The sequence below is a fragment of the Takifugu flavidus genome, chromosome 2, assembly GCF_003711565.1.
Source record: "Takifugu flavidus isolate HTHZ2018 chromosome 2, ASM371156v2, whole genome shotgun sequence".
Taxonomy (NCBI): Eukaryota; Metazoa; Chordata; class Actinopteri; order Tetraodontiformes; family Tetraodontidae; genus Takifugu; species Takifugu flavidus.
The window spans coordinates 18988418-19014981 of NC_079521.1; the positions used below are offsets into that span (position 1 = coordinate 18988418).

The following is a 26564-nucleotide window of genomic DNA, read 5'->3' on the forward strand; positions in this document are numbered from 1 at the left end:
AAGTTTAAAGCCACCAAAGACTAAGCCCTAACCCTAAGTATCACATGGAAAAAAAGGACAAAAGGAGAGCTGCATCAATAGATTTTTTTTTAATTCAAAGTGAATCTTAACAATAATACACCATAAAGTCTTATTTTGACACTCACCAAAAGAGTCACCTGGAAAACCCGCGTAATGTGACAAAGTAGAGAAGGCTTGGTCACACCTAAATCACTGAGAACTAGAGAGGAAACACTATCGCAAACTGTAAATAGACATCACATCCATAAAGTTAGTTTTCCCAGTCCTCATACTGTAAATATTGCACAGTGCAATTGCTACATGGCAAACTAGTGTAGCACAAAATTAAAATGAAAAGCAAATGCAAATGATACAATTTAAGAAAAAAAAACAAAAGAAAACAAAGCCACATAAAATCTACAAGTACTAAAACAGTAACAGTTCATTATCAAGTCTATTTGATGAGCAATCTAAACAGATGATTCCATAACTTGCAGTGTGAATTAACTCTGAAATTGACACCAATGACCAGAACTCTGGAAATAAAAGCTTGAGCAAAACAAATCTCATTAAAATCAGTTACACAGTAGCACATTTAGACCAATACATACCCTGAATTAAGGTCTCTAAAGGATAATACCGCAGCAGAGGATTTTTTATGATATCAAAGTCAGAACTTTAATAGTAGCATTTTAAAAATGTTTTATCTGTTAAATATTCCATGAAATCTTTTTTTAAAAAAAAAAAAGAGAGAAAGAAATTGTTAATCCAGAAGTCAATCGTGTGGAACAGAAAGACCGTGTTAAGTTTCTCTCCACTTGCATCCATTCTTTCACCGACACGTATGGGAGAGTTTATGCAGGCGCATTGCTGGTGAATACCTTTGGAGGAATCGGACACAGACAGTTCACATGCTTGTTATGGGGACTGTTTCCAGGACTAATCAGCCAAGTGCATGCCTTGTCATCAGAAGCTGTTTCCCACAACGATACTGGAGCATGAGCAGTAAAGCGTACAGATTTGGGTTTAAAAGCCATCAAAAAAGAGAACATGCAACCATTAAACGTGGAGTTTTTCACTCGTGACTGACAGAAAAGACAATAATCTCCTGGACAGAGCACCTCTTCACCCAGATAAACCATCCGTTGCTCATCTGATCCAAAATGAATTGGGTGTCGTTAGCTTTGCTCCGGTGGTGCACGTGCGAGGCTGCGAGCAAACGTAAAGCGTGGAGATTTTCTAAGAACACTTGGTGGTGCAATGACCGCACAATGTAAATATTGCATCTGCTGCTCAGCCAGAGTGACACGTGAGCATCATGTCATTCAGAGTGCGTGACTGTCAGTGTGGTGCTGTCAACGTGGGAACTGCGGCGCCCGGCGCTGCCCAGGCTCCCCGGGCCCGGGCCGGGACCGGGGACCGGGGACCGGGGACCGGGGACCAGGTCCCGGGCACGACCCCGCAGTGGAGTTCTGCTTCGCTCGCTTCTCCTTGCGCGGCGGCCTGATCGATACGTTTCCGCCTTCCTCGCCAAATAAGCAAAGACGTGGCGGTCTCAAACGCCGGCGTTCTGTAATCTCAAGGCACGTACGCAGTGCTGCTCGCACTGTCTCCATTTAAGCACGGAACACGTCGACGATGGCCACAGTTTAGCGCTGATGACGACACTTTTGAAATGAGACACTCGTATAAAGGGGAGAGCGATTTGAACTCAAGGCAGTTAAGAACATCAAAATGAAGTGTTTGCTCGTGCCAGGTACAACAGTCGACAACTGTTCCATCAGTCCGACGCCAAACAGGTGTTGGAACTCAGCGGGCTGGACCGAGCCGGCCAGAATCACCCCCGCACCCGTGTGAGCGCCTGGCGGCGAGCGTGTGGACGTGCTGCACGCATCACTTCAGTGTTATCTTTTTACTCTGAACCATCCTTAAATAACGAACGCCACGGACTGTTTCCGGCATCTCACAGTGCTCCTACAACACCGACGGGTTCTGCTAGCAGGCGTACAATGAAAAAGTTAAATCAGTCCTGCAAGCTACAGCTTCAGATGGGTACAAAACATCGATATGAAACATAGAAAAAAATTAAGTTACATCAATACGTCATTTATATGCAGCGATGAGCCCGAAAGGTTAATAAAGATAAAATACTGATGCCAAAAACACACACCCCGAGAAACAACGAACGCAACTAATGTTCATCATCAGCATTACAGTAGTTACAAAGACACGCCAAATATGAACGCAAAACACAAAAATCAAAACCACTTCTATTTCAGATCATTAGGGACCTATACAAAAAATAAAAATAAAATAGCAACGCTAGTTTTAAACTCAGAGAAATCACCTAATTTCACAGCTATTGAAGTGGCAATCATCATATAGCAGCTTATCTATGATACATTCAAGAAGAAATGATACGACTTATTAATTGCCCCACAAGCTAGACAAGAGCTCGGCCGTTTAAATACATTTTTTTGTTTCTTTCGTGGTAACCCCATCCTACACCTACGGTCTAACCAGGGCTACGCCAACAGAATAGCTACCTTGCTCAAGAAATGAATTACAGTCTTTGGTGCTGCACAAGCAACTTCATTTGAAAAGAAAAGACCAACCAAAAGGGAGTCGGAGACTCGTAAAACAAACAGGACCAACGCACACGGCACGTCCACATAGACTGGTGCTACCACCTATATTTATATACACGCGCACGGGTGCATACGTACACACGCGTGTGTACTCGTATAAACACACAAACGTGTGAGTGTGTGTATTCCTCCCTGATGGAATGTGTAAAATAAGCAGTCGACACCTAATAAGCCTGAAGCCTTTAACACATGATATAATGTAAAGGGAAAGTTAATTTTATCACACATGCATAAATGAGAGAATTGCACACAAATTACTCACACCTTATCAAGCATCTGTACTAAATAGTCTAGCTATAGTATATGCTCATATACGTGGATATATCAAATACTGCATGGTTAGCTCAGGCTTAGAAGATTCCATACCATTAATAATAATTTGCATTTTTCCTCAGCTAACCAAAGCCAAACTATCACAAGACCAAACCGCTAAAAACAATGAGAAAACACACAAAATGATAACGCAAAAACAACTAATGGGGGGGGGGGGGGTCAACGACTAGTCAGATTGTATTGCAGATTGGACAGTACCAACACTGTCTGTGAGAAGTTTCACTACATAGAAAGTGATTATCAAATATTACGCAATGTTCCGTACATGAAACACCAATTCATGGGGGGGGGGGGGGGGGTGAAACATTCGCCACAGCAAAGCATGCTGCTCTTCAAAGAACAGAAAAACACCCACAGCACGCTGAAATTTACACCAAGTCCAAATAATAAGCACCGCTATCTGTCATCCATCACATCAGCGCGAGCTACGCACGGACATAGACACGTGTGCACGTACATAAACACGTGTGCACGTACATACTCACACACAGGATGCATCAGTTGATTGGAATTTCAAGTGCTGCAGTCCAGTACATTAATATTCATGTATAGTCATATATAAGTAGTAACATTAACAACCTCAGATATGTAAGGCACTATGGTCGGGGACAGGTTAGACAATGCAGCGAGTCTTGTGACGCGGACAATCCGAGCGACGTCTGTGCGTCCGTCCGCTTTACGCTTTTGCTCATGCAAGACCACATGCAGCGTGAGGGACGACCCTATTAAAATCGCTTAGCTGACTGACGTTTGCTAACACCGAGAGACACCCAAGAGTTACAAATACTTCCAACGCGGTACGACATACACTGTGGACGACGTGTGCATCTGTCGATCTGGAGCTAGACTGGGATGGCTTTACAAATATGAATGTGTCTTGCACACGTAAGAAGGCAATATAGAAAAATAGCTGGGATCAGGGGTGCTAAATCCTAACTATTAACACCGCCCCAATTATTTACCTGTTTTGAGGAGTATTCATAGAAGATCCAATGCAAAGATATATCAAATGTGCAAAACACATTAAGTGAGTTTAACTACTCATTCATTCTTTCATTCAAACATTATTTCCTTCTTAATTATGTCCAATCACCTTCACCATTGGAACTTTTTGACTTTTTAAAGCTTGAAATACAATTACACTCAAGTTTACATGATTCAAAAAATAGCTTGCTTTCTCTGTGGTTGTGCCACGGTTTTGGAAATGAAAACCATGCGCCAGAGTAATCGCCCCCTTCATTTAGCCCTGGGGTGGGGCAAATGGGGTGTGGGCAGTCGGACTCAGATGTAAGGGTACTGGTTTATTTTTGTGGGGCTGAGAGGGAAACTGGTGTATGCGGGCGAGGCGATGTAGGAGTGCGGGGGGAAGAGGGGCTTGAATTGGCCCTGGGGGTGCAGGGTGGGAGAGGGCAGAAGCCGGGGGTTGATGCCCACTGTGACTTGATGCATGATGCCTGCTGGGTGGGAAAGGTTGTAGGGGGGCTGCAGCACGGGAGGCCGGGACGCAACAGGGGAAGGCAGGAGGTGGGCCACGGGCGCAGCCGTCACCAGAGAGCCAGAGGGCGGGTAGGAAAGTAAGGTAGGCTGGGAATGGGGGTGGCCCCCAAGGTGGGGGTGGGGGCCCGCCGTGTGGTTGGGACTGCTGTGGGACAAGGCGAATGTGTGGCCGTGCATCGTAGGAGGGATGTAGGCCTGTGGTCGTCGGTGGGTAAAGTTTCCGTTCCATTCCTGATGGCAGGAGCCGTAATGATGCACCTGAAGCAGAGAGGAACAAAGGCGGTCACTGGTGCCCCCTCCATAAAGGGCTCGTCCCCCTGGACAAGTCTGCCCCCCCCCCCAAACTGTTACTGAAAGGGCAGCGTGAGTGAAATTAACCCCACTTTAACAAATCTGCTAATTTGGTTCCTGAAAGGACCTTCCCAGGTTAGCGTGGTAGTGTAATAACATGCTAACGGCCGCCTCACACAGGCTGGCGACCGTACATGCAGCTCCCCGCAGGGCGTAACAGTCACACATTAAATCACAGCATAACCCACCATGAAAGTGGGAACGAGATGCACGTTCACGAGCTACCACAACGTTTGTAGACGTTCTCAGCAGCGATCCGACAGGATGTGTGAAGAACACCGTCATCGTGCTCACCTGCCCAAAGCCTAGCGGCTGCTGTTGCTGTGGCTGGAATGCGGGGGCTATTTTCTGCTGTCTGTTCAGGAGGGGCGTGGTGTGGTGATGCTGTCGTCCAGGAATGACTCGCCCTTTGGAGTGGCACGAAGACTCTAAGACTGTACGGGGAAGCCAGACGAGGACAGTGTTAATGGAGCAAAACGGCGACGCGCTACCAACATTAGGAAGACGTCCAGTACAGAAAGGATGCAAAGATATAGTGGATCCAAAGAGATCCGATATTTAGAGGAGCATTTGGAGGCTTCAGCGCCTTCAGCTGTGCTTGACCCTTTAAATACTGCCACAATTGTGTTCCTGATGTTATGGTGGTGGCCATAAATATGTTTGGGAGGTTTGACAGGAGTTGGAATCAAGCTTATGGTGAGGTCAGAGTATCGGATATAAATACATCCAGTTGCACCAGCGCTGCCCTTTAATGTCGGGCTTCTGCTGCAACTGTTGCACCATCGCACGCTGTGGAAGGGAGGCAGAGAGGGTTATCTAAAAAATGTTCAGTTGAAGCCTCTGCTCGAGTAGACCCCTGAGGAGGCGACTCAGAGAAGAACCAGATGACCACATCTGTTAAGAAGCTCACATACGACATGCGTGACTCCCGTTAAAAAACATGCAGGTAGTTTTTGCCACATGCAGGTTTGCTGGTTTGGATTCTCCTTCAGAACATGGTGGGGCACCTGAGGGGCAGTTAGGCATGTCTTATGCAGCTTTAACACACAGTCACACAGAGAGAAAAGGGCAGCCTGTGGCCCGAATAGTGTCGACAGCAAACAAATACGTCATAGTTCAGCGCAGACTTGAGAGGCAGGTCACCCATAATCACCTGTGAGAACCCCAGCGGCCTACAAAGGCCGGGTAATCCCAGACCATGTGACCTGTGGGCAGACAGCAGCAGCTTTGATGGGATCTTCCAGCTAACATGACCCACTAACGCTGCGTTTCCGCTCTACTTTTTGTACGTTTCCACTCTGAAAAAGTCCCTGCTACACCCACTCGGCCGCTAAGACGGGAGTTTATTTTGGTCTTGTGTGCTGCCGCTGCTGCTCCGCCACCTGCGTTAGTCATTATGGTGGCATTGGAGCCAAGCTAGACTCTGATTTAATGTCATGAACTTTCCCAGCCATTTTTACTGCAGCTTTTTCTAAGAATAGAACAAACCATGAATATCACTTGGGGAACTTGATTTGAAACAACGTTGTCGTGTCTTTCTTCTTCGTTATTCATCACAGTCGCTGTTACCTGTGTTGCCAGAGGTGTCGCTGGTCGTCGCAGGGTGGTTGTTGTTGCTGTTGTGAACCCTCATAGGAGGCACCACCACAGTGCGCACCGTGGGCTTGCTGGGCTCGGTCTCAGGAGCAACACAGGCGACCCGGGGCTCACAGTTCTGATTACTGCCCGCCATGTAGCGCTGCTCTATGAACGGACTGCTGTTGTGGCCAGACGTGTTGGAGGGAGGCGAGCTGTCCACGGTGTCACAACCGCTCTCCTGTTCATCATCCGACATGCTGCCGGAGGACACATGGCAGAGGTTTAGATGGACCGCTTTCATTAATAGAATAATAAGTGATGTGTGGAGCGGACCTGTTGGGATGTTTGCACGGTGAGCTGCTGGAGTGGGCCGAGGCTGAGGAGCTGGTGCTCAGCGTGCTCTCTGGACTACTGAGGGAACAGACGCGTTCCATACTGACAGTGCTCTGACACGCTTCACAATCTGCACTACCTTTACACCTGCGTGATGACAGACACAAATTAGCATTTCAGTACCCAGAACTCACAAATATTGTATCTTTAACACCTGAATAAATCCGACTGCAGGTACTCACTCCCCCATTGAGTGCCTCTGTGCGCTCTCCACTTCATCGCTGCTGATGCTGATGACGCTGACGGTGGGGCTCACCAGGTCAGAGATCACCATGGCCTGGCGCTGCTGTGAAACTGAAAGCTCCTCACACTCTGGCTCCACTTTACAGCAGCTCTCCTCGTTCTCATCTGCCTGTTCTGTCGCTTGTTTGGCTCCGTTGGCACGGCCCGTCTCTGGACACCTGGCTGCCTCTTCCTCCACTTCCTGCACATTCTTTGCTATATCGGCCATCTTTGGGGACTGACATGTCAAATTTTGGATGTTTGTTGTTTGGGAGAAATTGTTGCCCCTGAACAGTTACAAAAACAAACACATTTAAGTCAAGAGGTTGACACCGTTCTTTAAATATTTCCTGTTCACAGGCCGTACCTGTTCACACAAGGCTTGGATCTCTTATTGGCAGCTGGCTGTGGCCACACCACGTGTGCAATGCCTATATTAACGGGCTGGTGGGTGGGCATGGTCATTTGGTTGGTAAGGAATGGCTGAGGGTGTGCAATCATGGAGCTATAATGGTTACCATGGGGATGCACCTTCCTGCAATAAGCAAGCAGAACATTGTAAAATGAGCCAAAAGCCTTCATCACCGTCAGAATGATCATTTTTCATCATCATGACTCATTGATTATTAACATTCAGGGGGGCACACGTGTTATAGCACCAGTACATCAGTACCTGGGGGCGTGTACAGTTATTACTGATGTTATAAAATACAGCATAGGGAGAAAATATACATTAGAAACAGACGTGTTAACTACACACTTACCCCCAATCAACCAGTCTCTGTGAGCCCACCACAGTGTCAGAGGTTGCTGGAGGGGGGGGCACTGAGGTGACCTGCTGCCAAGCTGGCACCAAGATCTGCTGTGCACGATTGGACCAGGCCTGTTCATTTAAAAAAAGAAGCAGGTATTTCTCAGATGTCTTGTCTCAATTCTAACACTCTGCCTATCAGAAGTATTTGCCAGACCCCCCCTCCCCTCTGTGTTATTGCCTCTCTATTCTCGGTCCTCATTTAAATTCTTGACGGTTTGTTTTTACCTGGGTGATGACTCCAGGCCTGATTTGCAGGGGTTGAATGGGGGGGGCTTGAGTGACCAGAGGCACGGAAGCCTCCATTCGAACAGAGTAACCTGCTGGTTTGGGTGGATTGGTGGGGATTCCTGCTGGGAAAGTCAACACCAGCTGTTTAATTAAGGTGGAATTTGGTCAGGTCTACAAAGAAAAGCAGTAACCTATACCTTGAATGGTTGGTGGACATAAAATGAGTGCTTGCTGGAATGAGTCGCTGCATCCAAATGGACCAGTTCCCGTCTGCAGAGGTATCCCAGGGTGCATCACCGTTGGAGCTGAGGGAGCGAGCCCCTAAAAAAGGCCGGAATAAATAGTCTGAGGTATAAACATCATCAGCAATAGAACGAAAACCCAGCAGATGGCGATGTCCAAAGACAGAAATGTGAAAGGAGAAGCAGGAACTACTGGGAAGAATTACTTACTGCCACTCTAATGAGAACTACTAATAACCAACGTGAATGTCATTTTTAACTGTGATAAAGCCATTCTCAAAAACATAATATCTTTGGGAGAGCACTCATGATCACGCATGACTCTCAGGAGCAGAAGAAAACAATGTTGACATTCCTCAGATGACTGTGAGGCAGTTTGGAGTTAAGCCTGATTCACTGTGCATGTTGCTATAATCACATTAATGAAATAACGAGAACTGTGCTCAGACTGTGCTGGTGCATATGACCCACCCCCAGCACATGACAGTAAGACAAAAGAGGCTTTCAGACGCTCAAGCTTTCAAAGTGACCGTCCTGTAAACGCCTTCAAAATGAGGAAAATGGTATCTTCTTCCTCATACTGAAACTAAAGTTAAAAAGAGACTCTCTTTTTTCTATATGCGGGAGTTATCAGAAAGCATCTGACTACATTTCTAGGTGCCAAACAAGAGCTGCAGCTGCTTTACAGGCAACAAGCCACAGCTAAATTCCACTGTTTTTGGAGAACAGTGGCTTTTGGAACGATCGCATTAGAAAAAAGGGGTCGGCTATTCTCCTCAGCAACATTGATTTGCATTGTTGCCATGACCCCAGAAACATGACGTGATTTTGTTGCCATGACAATGAGTGCTGAGATGCAATAAGAAAGGCAAGTCAACGGTGAGGAAATTGTCTACATGATTAGTCGACACAGGGGCAGATAAACAAGAGCGAAACATGGGCTCGGATCTGGTGGCGTGTTTTGTTCTCCTACCTGAGCGTGGACGCCGGCCACCTTGTTGAACGGGTGGTTGACGGTGGCAGCAGAGGTCGTGGTCACGGGTCTGACGAAGGGACCTTTAGTCCTGTTGGTCACCTCATACGCACTGGTGCGACTCCAGCAAATATCCATGATGTGGAAACATGATTTCACACTAGGAGCAAAAGGTGAGGTGGGGAATTCAGGTGTGCAGGACAGTGGGAAGGATGCGCGTCTGCAGAGGCACTAGAGACTCACTGGTTGCTGTGGGGGAAGTCGAGCAGGTGTTGCATCGTCACAAAGGGGTGGCCGAGAGCTTCCACTGGGGCAATTCTCTCTTCTGCATCAATCAGCAACATCTTCTTCAGCAAGCCCACAAACTCTCGACGGTCCGCCTTCTCAGCCAGCAGGTCACTACCTTCCATATTCATCACCAGGTTTACCTGGAAGAGAGTTTTTGTCAGCGCTGCGATGTAACATGATTATTGTTCTGAGTAAACAACAATTAAGTTTCAAAAAGGAATGGTCCAAACGTCTGTAACCAGTGAGCCAGAGCAACTCCACATACGTGCGCTATGTCATCCAGACAGCTGAAGATGTACTTCCTCGCTTCCTTTGACTTCATTCCCGTCTCCGTCTCATGTTCATCTGTTGACTGAAGACAAAGAAGGTTGTGAGTTTCAAACTCAAGAACGGCGCTGGTGAAAATTCTCTTTAAATCCTTCAACAAACAAAAACCTCTTTACCTTAAGTCTCCAAGCTGCATATGGTGAATCCGACTCTTTACAAAAGAACCTCGCTGTTTTTGTCCCAACATTCAGCAAATGTTCGCCAGGCAAGCCTTGTGTCTGGGAAATGTACCTTATCTAACGGAATAAAGAAGAGATATTAGGAGGAATGGTTTAGTGTTGCGAGATGGAAATGTAAAGTTGACCAAAACGCATCAATCATTCAACGCTTCTGCTACACCGCTGAACCTTTCAAGACCTTTTCTTGGACGGAACATTCTGATCCGTTGCTTTGCTGCGATGACGGTTGTCAGTCTGATGCTATGGGCCAAATGTCACCCAGGTTTATGATGGGAGCCCAGTGAGAAGCCTGGCTGACGTTCATCACACTTGGGTGTTGAGCCAAAGAACCAGTCGAGGTTTGGTGTTGATAAGAACCAAAGATCTGGCAACGCACCCAGCGCCGCCTGGATCACGGACACGTGTGGGTTTGTAAGTTCTGAGGAGTGCTCAACCCGGTCGTGTTGGTTGTGTTTCTGCGGTGCTCTTTACAGTGTTCGAGATGAATGCAAACACGGGGCTGCCTTAAAAGAGCATATGGCCATCTGTGTGTGGGCGGGACCCGCATCTCTATTGATTGGTTATACACCATTATAGCAAACAACACGATCACAAGAGGTTCTGTCTGGCAGCAGGCATGATGTGGGTCCATATGCCATCTGCAAAGGCACACTGGCTTCTTCTGCAGTGAGCCACTGTTACGTAGCAACATTGTTAAATAAAAGATAATGTTTTCCAGTGATCACGCTCCTTCACGTTCGTACTAGCATGCATTAACCTCGACCAAAAAAAGAAGAAATAGAAATCTAAATATTCTATGTTGTAAACGGAGCCGACCCAGAGGATGAACAGTCCGTAGAATATTGTTTAAGACGCCTTGTAAAATCTAATGTTTAGAGCGAAGGTGCAACTCTGCAGGAAGTCACATTTAGTTTTATATCCACAATATTGCTGCACCTTTTGATATAAGTGACCTATTTTACTTATTCACCCTAACTTTATGCTTATTTCTCTGATTTTTTTTAAAATTTAAAATGAAATATTTTATTTTGTAGCTGTAGCAGCTCGTTCAGTGGCCGCGCTGCTCTGTTAACGTAATCTAGTGGAGTTGGCATGTTTTAAATGGAGATTTAAGATCTTGCCGGCGTTATAGAGATAATACGGACGTATAGATCAAATTGATTCTTTAGGTAGTGTCGATAATGTTTAAAAGTTGGATCCGGACGGAGACGGCTCACCGCTTCTGCTGCTAGATACACACTTTCCACTGGCGCCCTGTACGCAGCTAGTGAACTACAGGTGTGCGCCGCCTCGCCCACCATCCCGCAGCGGTCAGCGAGGTCCACTCCCTGATGCTACAGGGCTGGTTTCCAGGACTGTTGAGCAGAACCCGGTCTGCAGTGACCGTGTTCAGTATCCAGGATGCTGGATACTAATGTGGCATCCGTCTACACTGCCCCAACTCTGGAAAAAGCTGGTAATCAGCCACGCGCTGAAAGCCTGCCGCGATTGTTGGCCGCCTGTCCCCTGCTGGAAATGCAATTGTACGGTTTTACAGGGCAAGTACTTTTTCTGGGACCCGGTGAATGATCTCATTGGCTGTGGAGCGCGGAGCTGAAAATGCCTTTGATCACAGGAGGAGAGTGTGAATGCCAGCCAAAATAAGAAGCCCAAACCCTCTGGATCCAGACCCAGCCATGGTCAGATGGTGATGTGGGCCTTTAATAAGTTTGGCTAATGTGGAACAGAAGAGAGCAGCAAAGTGCATCACCAAAAACTTCTATTCCGTGCCAAACAAGGGGCTCTGAAGGAATTTGGATAATGACGGAAAAAAGATTTAGAGGCATTTTGGAATTCCGAAAAAGGGGTTGGAATATAATGAAAGGTCACTCGAGTACGGACTGTTGTCACTGGGACTGGGTGTTATTATTCTATTAATTATGTCTATTAAAAACGTCTGTTGTGACTAGTGTTATTGGACAATATGTGGTGATCATGACAACAGCTATTTAACTATTTTTAACTACAGGATTTATCTTTGAGAGGAGAGTTGGACCATCAACTAACCAACCGCTGAGAGAGGTGTTGTTATCAAGTAACAATAAAAGCCTTTCAGAGGGCCTGTTATTTACTCCAGTGCACGTCTCGGTGCCTTCGGTCCACCTCCCTACGTACCGAGTCCTGGATCAGGAACGAGCATGTGAGTTTAGACACAGGCGTGGAAACAGGCCCCTCGGTAAAAGGAAGAGAGAGCGGAAGAGAGAGGGAGGAGTGGGCTCGAGGTAGGTGGGGAACGGGTACGTTCAGAGAAAGGGGCGATGTTGGTGCTGGGGTAAGAAAACACTGATCTGTTAGAAAGGTCTCGTTCTCTGTGAAACACATTTGGAAAATATATTAGCAAGTGTTGGCACAGTCTCATAGCAGATGAGTTTCCGAAGCAGCAAACGCATCTAAACCTTACATGAATCTTTAAAAGTGACCAGCTTCTACAGAAACAGAATCCTAATTAAAGTGTGTGGGGCCATAAAACAATGGTATTAATGAGTGAGGCGCAGCCCTGAAGCGGCGCCCTGACTGAGGCTCTATTGGTCGGCTGTGAGTGGGCAGGGCTCTCCGCAGAGGAAAGCTGCTCAGTGTAAGCCCAGATCAGTCTAGTCCAGCAAAGACAGTGTCTGGTCTCCAACGGGGGTGGGGGTGGACATGCTGAGCTACTAATAGACACTGCATCGCAAGAGCATTTCTTTCTGCTTACTGTCACAGATACCAGCAATCCTCTGGGGACACACGTCAACACAGAGGAAGTACATACAGCACCAGTTTGGCACCGGGTGTCATTACAGCCTTCAGTCTGTTGCTAAACTGAGACAATCCAGCACAGCCTTCCAGTATGTAGGCATCAGTCAGTCGGATCAGTTTCCCCACAGTTTGAGTTCTCCCTCCTTTACATGTCAGCATCATATAGAAAATATCTTCAGCCTCTTTGGAAACACCGGACCGGGGAACCGGCAGTTCGCACTGACTGTTTAAGAGAAAAATGATGTGTGTTTACCTGGTCATACTCCAGGGCCCCGGGATAAAGGGGCCAGCCCAGGAAAAGCTCGGCTATCACACAGCCCAGGGACCACATATCTATGGCTTCACAAAATGGTAATCCCAAAATAATCTCTGGAGCCCTGTGGAAAACACACACACAAAAACATAAATACAGGAACAGCAGTTACAGACATAATAACTGGTTGATGCAGAGCTCTTATTTGGATAACTATGAGCTGGTAACTGAGAATCTTCAGACATCAAATAGTTTGTGTTCCCTCTGTCCAAATAGAAAGTAAAATTTAAGGGAATTTCCCACTTACTAGTGTGTAGTCAGATAAACTTAGAACAACCCTGTGGTGTGAGTTCACATATGAAACTGGTATGAAACCATTTTGGTGCTTTAACAAACATGAGCTAATGACACCAGACCCCACTCCTACTGACGGGTTGTTAGAATAATGTATGGATCCATCGTTGCAGCTATAACAGAGCCAATCTTTACATTAATCGTTTGTTTCTTGGATTTTCATCAGGCATACAGACACAGGAAGGTGTAATATTGTGAATTCAGATTTATTTCAAACACGTGTGTCATGAATCTGTGACGGGCAGGCAGCCTGCAGGAACCAGCCACACCGTTTTAACAAGGGATGACGCACACCTGTCAGCACCAATCCAGGTAAGACACGCGGCTAATCCTGTAAACTATGATGGGCACGGACAGCATGATGAAGCCTCACCTAGTTCCTGTTCCTCATCTCTGCACCACAAAATCGCTTCAAGGGAAATTAAACTCTGCCAAAAGTTATTGTCAGAATATGTTGTCATTTTGAAAGAGTCTCTCACCAGACAAGTGGGAAATATTGATGCACACACACACACACCACCACACACGCAAACACACACACACACACACACACACACACACACCACACACACACACACACACACACACACACACACACCACACACACACACACACACACACACACACACACACACACACCTCAAAAAGAAAAGCTAATCTTAGAGCTGCCACAATAAGTCTTAAGTCAGTTTGAGTAGCTGCAGGAACCGGAACTGTGCAACAAAAGACAAGAGGAAGTAAGAAAGAAGAATTGCGTGTTTTGTTCTTAAAAACCTGTTTCCCAAGAGAGTGAAAGCAGAGATCTCACATATCAACACAACCTTGTCTTCACTGGGGCTGCAGGTTACTGCTAAAGTCGACAATAAAGACGATGTGCATTTGAAACGTTGGATATTATTCAGACTGCAGCCAGTCGTCTAGAATGTAGCAAAACTCTGATGGGACTTAAAGCAGGAAAAGACACAAGCATGTGCTCACTACCTGAACGCTGACAGACAGGTGCACCGATGGCCTCACAAAAATGAAGGGAAAAGCGCTTGAAGAATGTGAGCCGTTTACATTATGATGATAAGATAAACTTTATTGATCGGGGAAATTCACGTTACAGCGGCAGCCCGTGGTGTACAGTAAAGATAGTACTAAAAATAAAGACTCTTATGTTATGTACATTACTATGTACATTATATACAGAAAGGAATGTCAGAAGATATGAAGAAAAATGAAGGTGCAAATAAGACATTCCAGAGGTAGAATGATTAAGTAGTGCAGAAAAATATGCCAAACCATTGGTGCTACATGGTTTGGCATGGTAGTGTGTAATGGTGTGTGTGTGTGTGTGTGTGTGTGTGTGTGTGTGTGTGTGTGTGCGTGTATGTAATGGTGTGTGTGTGTGTAATGGTGTGTGTAATGGTGTGTGTGTGCGTGCACCCTTAACTTTAACCTTTGCTTGATTTCCCCACATCTGTTAATAATTAGCTGAGGCTGAACAGCCAATCAGAGTGCTCCGTCAGCACAACACACGCTGAATATGCATTAATGGTTGATGTGAACGGGCCATGGGTCCAACGCACCAGGCCAACCGGGCACAGAGACGTGACGACCCCTCAGAGCTCGGTCGTGGATTTTCAAATGGAACATGCAGTAAACATGAATTACACACACTGAAGGGCGCTGCTCTTCCACGAGGAAAACAAGGATGAAAGCGGACGAGCAGGCGTGACGTCCAGTCAGAGGTTGTAAAAACAACGTGGAGAAGGCCGACTATAAACCCAACGGAGGGTTATTTCCCCTTTATATTCGTAGTCGTGACCCTGCTTAAAACAACATGAAAGGTCTTTGTTGCTTCCAGCAGGTTATCTGAGCGGGTGTTGCCATGGCTGCACCGCGCGGCTCTAATCAATGCAACTCCAGCATCACAGTGAAACCGGAGCTATTTTCTGTCCTTAGGAGATGACGTACGAGCCCAAGAGACGTGAACACGTGAGCAGCAGCCCCGTGAGCCCAAGTCAGACACACCAGGAAGACCAGGAGACGTTATTCTATATCAGATGGCGTCATGTCTAACAAGCCTCAGTAAATGAAAATGAGTTAATTTGTTTAAGATTAAAAAGTGTCATTCAGAAGGACTACGTTTGAACAGATGACCACAAGAAAGATGGTTCCAGTTCTGGGACTGTTCTCCTGCGTCTGGACTTTGGATGGAAGATTATCTAAAATAAATTTACCGCACACAGAAGTAGTCTGCACGACACAAATATAGATCAACTACTTTATTTACTGATTTACAAAAAAGGGACGGCGGGTGCTATTTTTAGATGGTGACCTATTAAATCCAGATTTTTTATCTCACCTGGAGAGATATGCTGAGAAATGTGTCTTAGAGAAGAGAACGGGCCTAATCCTCTTGTCCACATCTTATTCTTGGCAATTATCTCATCCTCCAGAAATAGTTGTGATGGGCCTCAGCTCTGACCTCTCAGGGAGCAGCAAAGGTGAGGAGGGGAGCGAATAAGGCCGTCTGGAGCCCCATCTGCAGCCCCGTCCCAGGTGACCGTCAGCACATGATGCTGCACTGTGATGTTCTGGAGAAGCCACGAGTGAATGGGATGCAGCTCTCTCAGCAGAGCAGAGCAGAGCAGAGACAGAGGTGGAACATTCCCATGTTTAACATCATTTGTTCTTTCAGCCCTTAAAGAGTCAGGCAGGTTTTAGTGTCGCTGAGCTGCACATACGACAGCAGGTTCATTCAAAATAACTGCACATGATGTGATATAATTCTGCATCAGCCCAGAGAGAAGTTAAAACTGTTATTGTAGAAAAAACATCTTCCAGCTGCCTTCTATGGCGACACTGCTGCAGTTCTGGGATTATTTAAGCGAACAGCTCAGCCAAGTGCAGGTTTAGTTCAAATATGCTGGAAACATGTTGGGACGTGGTGGAGACAAACTGGTCCTCGGATAAAGGCTCCAGCTTCTGCTTTCATTTCATTCATAAAAACAATGGGGGCATTGCGCAACACCAGGAAACCAGAAACGTTACACCCACACATATGAATAAGACACAAAAACGTAAAGTAGAATCAGTGTGCATTACACAACAGTTTTAATTCCCAGTGTAAGGGATAAAACTGCTATTTCCAAACACGCCGGTCCACTGTAACATCATGTTGCGTCACAGCAAACTCAGCGCTCACATTTAGTGGACATATGGAGATCAAAAGAGCTGAGCTGGGAGGCCCGCGACCTTGAACGTGGAAGTGAGAGCTCTCTAGTATTTCATGGTGTCCGTTTTTCATTCTGGCGGCTGTGTTGCCTCACCATCTATAGAAGCGAACGCCACTGGCGGACGGCCCGCGGGCTATTTTAAGTAAACCTTCGCCCTCATACGCAGCAACACCCTCCCAAGTCAGCGCGTTTGCTTCCCAGGGCTGCAAACTCAGGCTTTTACCAAAATTTAGAAGTCAATCTCGGTTTGAGATTCCTTTTTTTCTGAAATCAAAGCTAGCGAGTTAAACAGAAAGGTGGGCTCCAGCCGCCGGTACGCCGGCCTGTGGCTGCCTCCTCCCTGGTCACTATATTTGGACAATATTTGCTGTTATCTGATTTCTACGGCCAACGATGTCATTTTGAAACGGCTGCATATATTGCAGACGTCTCATTAACTCTGAAGACGTCTCACTGATACAACATGTCTGGTTGCCAGTGGCAACGCTGCTAGATAATGATTCAAGTTCCAGAAACCTTGATTGTCCTTCACATCGTGATGGGCTGATTAAATTAAAACAAAGCAAATAGATTAAAATGTGGGGGTTCATGTGGTTGTGGCCTTTATGCTCTGACCTCCGCCACTGTGCGAGTGACAATAAAGATTTGTCAGCAACGTTCAGTACTTGTTACAGTTTATTTAATCACATTGAAGTCATTAATTGCAATAAGCTGCTGTCCTCATTATTTCTGTCCAGATTGTTTTGCTTTGTCCCGATGGAACTTTGAAGGTACATCTGTGCAAAGGTGAAAGTTCTTTAACGAGACATGTTTCTACCTCCTGTGATCAGATCGTTCTCAGGTTCTCATCTAAACTCTGATTGGTGATTGGCCATAAAATTCCCACCCAACTGTGCCAGAATCTTTAGTGCCATCACTTCCTGAGCTAAACCTCATGAGCAGGAACCATAGAATGATTTTGCACCATAATCTTCCCCACATGTGACAGGAAGCATCATGAAACCCTAACCCTCAGTCAAGGTTGGAGTGGACACAGATGTCAGCTGGACTTTTTACTCCCAGAAACAAACAAACAAACAAACAAACAAACAACATCTCTTTTTTTCAAGTTTTACGTCCCTAAACGCATCACCGTTGCTGCCTCCTCACTCAACTGACGATAAAGCTTCATGATATCACGCGATTGTGTTGACTGTTAGCAAGGTAGGCGTGCTAACGGCAGCGTGATGACGTCACCTGCCTAAACCAAGCCTGGGAATACAGCAGGAATACAGCAGGAATACAGTGGGAATATAGCGGGAATACAGCGGGAATATAGCAGGAATACAGCAGGAATACAGCGGGAATACAGCGGGAATACTGCAGGAATACAGCGGGAATACTGCAGGAATACAGCGGGAATACAGCGGGAATACAGCAGGAATACAGCAGGAATACAGCGGGAATACTGCAGGAATACAGGGAATACTGCAGGAATACAGCGGGGGGAATACTGCAGGAATACAGTGGGAATACAGCAGGAAGACAGCAGGAAGACAGCAGGAAGACAGAGCATTTAAGCCAGACAATACCAAACTGTCTGGGCCTCGTTACAGCGCCGCAGCGTCCTGACATCACATGAACCGTGTCTAGTAACTCGGAGGTCTTTTTGTAAACGGAGCATCGAGCCCGTCCCGTTTCATTCTGTGACATCATCGATGACGTCTGAAGCCTCGTCTGTGTCTTAATCCAAATGCAACAGAAAGCTTTTATTTCTTAATCAAATAGGATAAAAGTTACGGTGCTCGTTAGCAGATAATAATCACTGTCCTTTGGCTGCTTCAGCCGACTTCTTCAACATTTCTGTTCCAGTGATAAAACTGTTGGAACTGACTTCTCAGGGATCATGAAAGGGCCTCTGACCTCATCAATACAGGACTCCATTTGCTCGGTGTACGAAAATATCAGCCTTTCAAACTGGTGATTTTGGGTTTTGTCAAAGTTTATCAATTCAATTTCAACATTTAGTCAAGGAAAAAAAAAAAACAGGCCAAAGAATCGTGATCTCATTTCCAAACCAACAACTGCGATTCATATTTATCCCAGAATTTCTAATAGAGGATCAACATAAATTATGTCAGAGGAAAAATCTACAGTAGACACGAGTCCGGACAGACACTGAGTCATTCTTTTCCACCAACATTAATCTAATTCCCTGTGGAACAGGCTGCTCCACTGCTTAGTGTACAGAATTATTCAAAGGCCATGCAAATGCCTGTCATTAAATCAGCCTGGCACTGACCTGGATTTGCTTCAGAAAGCTCCCTCACTCCTCTCCCAGCTTTACAAATCAACGTTTAAGAGAGAAAACTCTCTTCAAACATTCCCTGCTACAATCATTTGCCATCAGTCTGTGTGAACCTGATTAAAAGATTCTTTTCACCTTTTTTCCACCTGCGAGGAACAGACACATCCCAACGGGACGCTGACCCCCCCCCAGCACGGCGGCACAGCTAACCACCTACTCTCTGAACTTAGGAACACCTTTTTAGAGCGATGGTGAACTCTCAACATGGAGTATTTGAACATACGTACCTGCATGTGTGTGTTTGGTATTTTCCACTAATCCCATTAGTTTGCTTTAAGTGTGTGATTAAACAGCCTCTTAATCTCATTCTCAAATCCAAAGATGGACGCATTCGAATTAATAGAAAGATTTCTCCCCCTGGGGAGCATGCATATGGACCACCCAGATGGTCAGAGGACCCTGTTGGAAGCATAATCACGTGGAATGTGGTGTCTACGTGGACCTGATCATGCCTACAGTCTAGCCTGGGAGACGTGAAGCATCGGCACATCCTTTCGTACCGGCGAACGCTCGTTTCTGTGCTTTAGTGAGTGTGATGTGTGTGTCCCAACAGTCACAACGTGTAGGAGTGAAGCACCATAGCAATGAGGCAGACAGTAACCCTGGCCCTGTTTGGGGCATCTCCAACATCTTAAAACACGTCTACCGATGCACGTGTGAACAGAAATACGTGGAGGAAGAACCAATGCCCACCGGATCACAGTGCTTAAAATATTGGAATGGGAACGTGTCTAATTTTATGTCTTTGTGAGATCCAGGAAAAGGCATAAACTTTGCAGTCGACTCAATCCTTCCTCTCATTACATAACAGATACTATTTCAGGCCTATTCAGCTCTAACTGACCACAAAAAACACAGTTGTGCTTCCTAAATAAACCTTAGACATTTAAAACTTGTGAATGGCAGAAAAGGGAGTTGTCTTCTCTTCCCTCTCTCGACTGGTCAGAGTTTTCCAATAAATGCTAATTAAAGCTTATTTTTGCTTGAATGTGGTGCAGAACATTGTTCTAATTAGGTTCTCTCTGGCTTTGTGGCGTGTGCTTCTTAAACAGGCAGGATATTGCACAGTGTGGAAACCATTCTCATGCCTGCTGAAGGGTATTTCATAACGCTGTAATCACACTCACACAATGTGGAAAACAGACTCCGTTTAGCATGCTTACCTGTAGTATCGAGACTGGAGGTAAGTTGAGCACACGGCTTTGGACACGTGACTGGCAGAGCCGAAGTCGATCACTTTCACCCTGTAGGGCTGCCTCACTGGATCCACCAGCATGATATTCTCTGGCTTCAGGTCTGCATGAATCAGACCCATGCTCTTCAGCTTCTTCAGAGCTGTAGCTACCTGCTGCAGCACAGGTCTGATCACTTTCAGGGGGAGCGGGCTGAACTTATTCTGCTTCAGGAAATCATAAAGGTTCTGCTCCAGCATCTCGAACACCAGGCAGGTGTGGCTGCGATGCTGGAAGCATTCGAAAGCTCGCACTAGGTTGTGCTCGTCGGCGTTCTCCCCGCTCAGGCGAGCAAGGATGCTGACCTCGATCTGACCCTGCCGTGCGTAGGAGGGGTGGTTCTTCAGGATCTTCACGGCGACCACCTCGCCCGTGCCCCTGTTCCAGCACTTCACAACTTGGCCAAACGTGCCACGTCCCAAGAAATCCAGCACCTCGTATGTATTCTTCATGGAACACAGAACTTCATGCTGTACTACCTGATAGTCCCCATCGCCAGCTCCCGCTCCCCCAGTTGCTCCTAAAGCCCCGTGCCCTACACCCTGCTTGGAGGCCCCCCCTCCGGCCCCCATGGCTGCGGGCGCAGGCATGGTTGCATTACCCACATTTGTTGTTTGCAACATGGCGGGCAACAATGACAGTTCTTCCACAATCTGCATGGTGCTCCCGCGATTATCCAGCTCCTGGCTTTTACGTTTCAGCCCACATCGCTGAGAGCTGTCTGCCGAGTTCAAACCTCCACAGTCCTCTTCTCTGTCGCCCTCCTCCTCACCGACTCCCTGGCCTCCTCCACTGCAGCCCTCTCCCCGTCCCCCTCCTCCTGCTCCTGCTGCTCCACTGCTGCCTCCACTTGCTGTGACTGTCTGCTCCTGCTGCCGCTGCTGCTCGTTGCCCTGTGAGAGAGAAACCCCTGCGTCCTGTTGCTGCTGGCCCACCGCTGGGCCCGAGAGGCCTCCCTCCACTCCTCTCTTACTGGCGTGTTGTCTCTGTACGCCGCGTACCACCACGGTCTGCACCGGGTGCTCTTGTCCTTCACGCACTTTCACACTGACTGCAAGGTCTCTTCCAAACGCGTGGGCTTGTTTTGTTGGGTGCACGATGCTGAGGGTTCTACTGTTCAGATAGGTCCGTGGGTGTGCTCTCTCCTTGGACACACACTTGCTGGGCTCGACTTTGAGTTTCTTCACGCTGCTAAAGGCACTTGTCTGGGTTTGATAAATGTGTGGTGGGTACACCAAGACTTGTGAGGCCATACCTGCAGAGAGAAACGACAAAGCAATGGGTCTTTAAATGACAGCTTTGGGGGGGGGGGGGGGGTGAAGAAATGGAAAAACACAACATTATCAGCCTTTACTGGGCTATTTTTGCAAAATATATTATATAGGTAGTTTGAGAATAAGATGGCAGATGCCAACAATCTTATTGTGTATTTTGAATCCTATACAGTATGACATCACAACTAGTGATCATCCTCTTGTTGGTCCACTACACATTCCGACTAGATTAGGACCAAATAACACTTTATTTTGTCTTCACCAACTCGTTCTATCTACTACAATCCCACCAACACCTCCGAACAGAAGATGACTAACATCTCTGAGGTTTGCCTGACCTTTTCTCCTACTTCCATACATCCCACTGTGGGTCTCTAGGCAACCAAAAGAGCTAGAAAGAGGATAACCCACAAGGAGAGGAAAATAAAAAAAGACTGAAAGTATGGGTGTGTTTTCAACCATTCCTAACCATCGAGGCCACACAGCAAAAGCTAAAATACACTCGAGTATAAGAACCAAAACAGAGACACCCGAGATATTGCATTTTTATGGCAGTGACCCTTTTTAAAATCTACATCACACTGAAAAATGGGCAAAAGAAAGAAAGATGCACACAGGAATCTGCTCGTGTCTATTCATCCCAATCAAACAGAATCTCAATAAAGGCTGCAGCAAAGAAAATGAACGGCCACTAAACCAAAGCAATAAAAAACAAACCCAACATTTCTGTTTTATAACAAGCAGAAAAGATTCTTGCACCTCATCTGAAAGCTCAGCCAGAGAAAAAAAGCTTAATAAAAGCTAGAATACTGAAGTGAGATTTTAGCTGGTAGTACATCTAAAAAGAGTCTAAAAAAAGGAGTTTAAAAGCATGAATGCTTGGGGTGTGATAAAACTATGACCACGTGTCTCAACTGTAACTCTCTGAAGCACTCGGACGGGAACTTCCTGTCGCAGGTCGATCCCTCATACTTGACAACCAAGATCTTGGTTTAATATAAGTTCCCATGTTAATCAAGGTCAGAGCCCATTCATAACAGCTGGTCGTGGAAGAGCAAAGGTCCAGAGGAAACCCCCCAAAACCAGCGTCATCTCCTCTCTCCAGGATGAGGCTCCTCTGTAGGCCACTCAATAGGAACCAGAGCGTCTGCGTAGCGACTCCAGTCAAACAACACTTGTGTTGAGTGCTGATAGCACTGATCATTCATCTCAGGAGCCACGATTCCAGCTGCTTGCTGGGAAACGAATGCTGGGAAACTATTTATGGCCGTGGTGTTTGACTTCACAGCTAAAAGTGAAAAGCAGCATCAGGGCGATCAAAAGCTTAGACCTGGGCACACCGAGCTATAAATGGCTGCGGTCCTGCCACACATTAAAAAAGACACCTTACTCATTTGGATTTTGCCCTGACAGGAGCAGTAAGACTTTCACAACAAAACCCCTCAATTCTACGCTAATCATGTGAATGATCAGAATGATCAGTGAAGAGGTGCGATGTGCTGGTGTTTGGGTGGTCAGAACCATTTACACAACCTCAGTGTGTCCTAATCAGGTCCTGCACGACTCATATGCTAGCTCCTAGCAATACTGTGTGACGAACGTTTGCTTAGCTCGTGTGTCTGGAAGGCTCAGCGTGCTCCAACCAAGCCACCGTCTATCAGAGCTCCTCCAGCCAGGCTGCTTCCTGTGCAGGCAGTGCAGGATGTAGAGCTGAGGAGCAAGAGCACAGCTGAGATGGTCCCCTCTATGTAGGTCTGCATGACCCAAACCACCCGAGACTGCACTTGCACCCCTCCAAAAGCATCCATGGATTCATCGCAGGGACGTCCAGGCACCAGAGGCGTCGCAGCACAATCATCGAGTATTGCTGTGTTCTTTTAGCTTCATTCGTTAGTCTTCACTAACATCAACAAAGGCAGCATGACTTGATGAAGAGCATGAAATCACACAGCATCGTTGAGTTCAGATATGGGCACCACCTCTTTAGAGAAATGAAAGCAACAACTGGAGGAATCCTCCCTTCCTGTATTTTCTAATTTTCTAAAACACACTTCCACATATACATTTTTGGAAGTGAGCAGCAGGCTCCTATAGTTTCTCTAGCATCTTATTGTGTTTAACCTTCCAATTATAGTCCTATATCATATTTAAATATTCAAAATACTGCCGATTACAAAGCAGTTTTCTCGGATTTCAACATGGCACAAACTGAAAAAAGGGCAAACAGCAGTAAGGAAACCCTGATCAAAAGCTCCTGTCTGAGCTCCTGCAGACTGGCATTTATCACTGAATTATTTAGGTCACTAATTACGCTGCTGAAACATTAAAACAGTCCTTTCGGTTATGATACAGTGCAACTAAACACACTGGGTCTTCTGCTCAGGAGAACCTTACTCGTAAAGTTTGTTACTACAGTGATTTCTTTTTTATGTGTGTTTCTGTGGATCCAGTTTTCTGTTTCAGGCTCTTTTATCACCATCAGCCTTGTGTGGGCGACCTTGCACCCGATACATTGATGATTGCTACACACCAGCAGCCAATAACACAAAGCACAGCATAAAGCTGTAGTTTACACATCTGTAATAATCAAAGAAGGCAAATGGTGGAGGAAATAAAGAGGATTTCTTCAGACACCATGCTGTGATCCAGAAAAGCATCATCCTATTCACGTAAACATATTCAGGATATTAATTATCCTGGTCTGAGTGAACAGGTAAGAACCCAACAGAGCTACACCAGTAGAGTCCACAAATAAACCCCCAAACTGTTTGATTCCTCAGGAACGAGGCAACAAAGTCTGAAACACACAGCCAGAGCTGGTTAAACTGGACCGGAACCAGTAACAACACACATGCTGACCATACTGGACGCCTCCATCACACGGCTTCGAATTCAGCGTGTTAATGTGTCATAACCAGTTTTAGATGGTAACTAAGACGCCCGAGGAAGCTTGTTGACCAAGTTGACCAAAATACCTGCCCACGCTGGAAGGTCCTTTAAACTTTATCTTGGAATTCCCTCCAGGCCATCAACAGTTTTCCACCCGTGAACGAGATTTCAACGGATGTTCAAAAGCATCAACGACGTTTTTCGACATAAAGCAGCTCCATTTGTTGCGTAATATTAGACACATTCATTATAGCATAATGAGTGTTAAGGTGGGTTAAAATGGCTCTTAAACGTGTGTGCACGTCAGCAGGATTTTGCAATGGACTTTCCCGTTTAGTCACAACTATTGGGGAATTTCAGATGCGCGTTGGTCGCTGCAAGTTCAACATTGGCCCAATCTAAAGTGCTCCTTTAGCAGGTTAATGATTGAGAGAACCCGCAGATGAAGCCGGAGAGCTGGAGCAGCTCTGGAGACGTTGCCAACAGTCACAAACACTGGATGGGAATCATCGACCCGCCTGCTTCATTGGCTTTAGCGACCTCCCCAACGGGCTTGGTTCACCATAGTAAATAATAACAATAATAAACAATAAACAGGGCTCGATAACAGAAGCGTGGTGGCCGTTAAACCTGCTGAAACCACACGATGCTCGCTAGCTAAGTTTGCAGCTCACTTATGACTTTTCGTTACGTCACATTTAAAGTATGACTCGAATGTTAAACACGCTAATATTTCACATTAGCAGCTGTTGTTCACCACGCCGCTTACCTTCACATAGAGTCACTATAAGTATGATCCAGGGCTCCGCTGAACATGTTATGGACTTATAAATCCATATCATGCACAGTTCGCCTGCACCGCTGCCATCTTGTCCGAGACGACAGGAAGAGAGAGCTCTCTCTCGGTAACGACACCATCTCCCACATTTTAAACATTACACAACTCCTACATATGTGCGTCCACAAACACCTCGCAGACCCAAACTTGTGGCAGTGGAGTTCAAATTCGTCTTCTTCGTGTTTGGGCCAAGTAGCCCATCTCTCTGGCCGTTCCTGCCAGCCCGAAAAGACGCGTTGTTGCGCGGCCTCGCAGCCTCGAATATGTCCCTTTTCTCTAGCAACTGCGAGCGAATGTTTGTGAACTGACGGCATCGGCCAGACCAGAGCAATCGGCCGCCGAGAGCCTCGTTCCCAGCTAACGACACAATAAACTACACAGGAGGGAAGGGATAACAATTATAAATAAAGACGCATTCACTGTTTATAGTTACACTGGCCGATATTTCAGCAAACTGAAAATTGAGGTATTTTTGTGGTTAAATAAGGTTGTTAAGGGAAGAGTTCGGCTGGTTTTGGTGTGAATAGTAAAATGTCTTACATCACCGTTTGTACATCACCGTTTTAAAAAAAATCACCCCTTGTGCAGATTTGTTTAAATATTATTCTATTTTCCGCAAAACATCCAGATACTCCAGTCAGTGAGCCAAACGCAGAGGTTCTGCACCAGAATGTGGAGGCATTATTTTCTGTAACAAGCATGCACAGGCTACGCATCGTCTTAAAGTCGAGCCCATTGTGGACAGCAAAGAGAGCTTTAGTAAATTAGTGGGGGAGCAAAATCTCTGTTTGGATGCAGTCTGTTGACAAGTAAGCTGCTCATAAACCCCCTGTGCTCAGCGTCTAAAAAGACCAGCTGTAATCTAATCCACCCAAGCATTTGTCTTTCCCAGCCCTCACCTGTCTTTGCCACAATTACAGACAACAGACTTGGTCAGCTGTTAAGCAGGTGTGAATGCCTTGGAGCCATCATGAATAAACACAGCTGCAAAACGAATTCGGGAGACGTGTAATACAGAACTTCTGAAAGAAGGCACAAGGGTTCTTCCAGAAAAGGGCAGTAACCCCATATAATAAAACCCCTTGATTAAAATTTCCAATCTATCTCGACGGACACATTAATGCAGGGACCAACAAAGATATTTTCGGTAATTATCACACAGTCCTACTAGAGCAGCTACATTTCCCACAAGTGTAGGGAAATGGAGTCCAGCCACCGCCGAAATAGAGTCAAATCCTAATCCAATTCCGATTGGGATTCAAAACATGGACTGATGGGCCTTATCGGTGCTCTTTTACTTTGGTC

At 46.2% G+C, this 26564-nt stretch overlaps 1 protein-coding gene across 4 annotated transcripts; it reads right to left on the reverse strand.

Moving 5' to 3' along the window:
- Positions 1–70: 70 nt before the first annotated feature.
- Positions 71–25552, reverse strand: hipk3b (homeodomain interacting protein kinase 3b). 4 transcript variants are annotated; one of them, XM_057025611.1, is made up of 17 exons: positions 25191–25552; positions 23133–23242; positions 20190–21513; positions 13102–13225; positions 10011–10130; positions 9833–9919; positions 9523–9707; positions 9280–9439; positions 8262–8385; positions 8062–8186; positions 7787–7905; positions 7390–7557; positions 6983–7309; positions 6741–6887; positions 6399–6664; positions 5018–5263; positions 71–4736 (listed from the first exon to the last, which is right to left on the reverse strand). In XM_057025611.1, the coding sequence occupies exons 3-17, from the start codon at positions 21509–21511 to the stop codon at positions 4222–4224; spliced, it is 4035 nt and encodes a 1344-aa protein (XP_056881591.1). In that variant the 5' UTR covers positions 21512–21513; positions 23133–23242; positions 25191–25552; the 3' UTR covers positions 71–4221. The 4 variants fall into 4 exon arrangements, with proteins under 4 accessions (XP_056881591.1, XP_056881590.1, XP_056881589.1 ...); XM_057025610.1 differs by lacking the exon at positions 23133–23242 and having other exon boundaries at positions 8062–8183; XM_057025609.1 differs by lacking the exon at positions 23133–23242.
- Positions 25553–26564: the final 1012 nt, after the last annotated feature.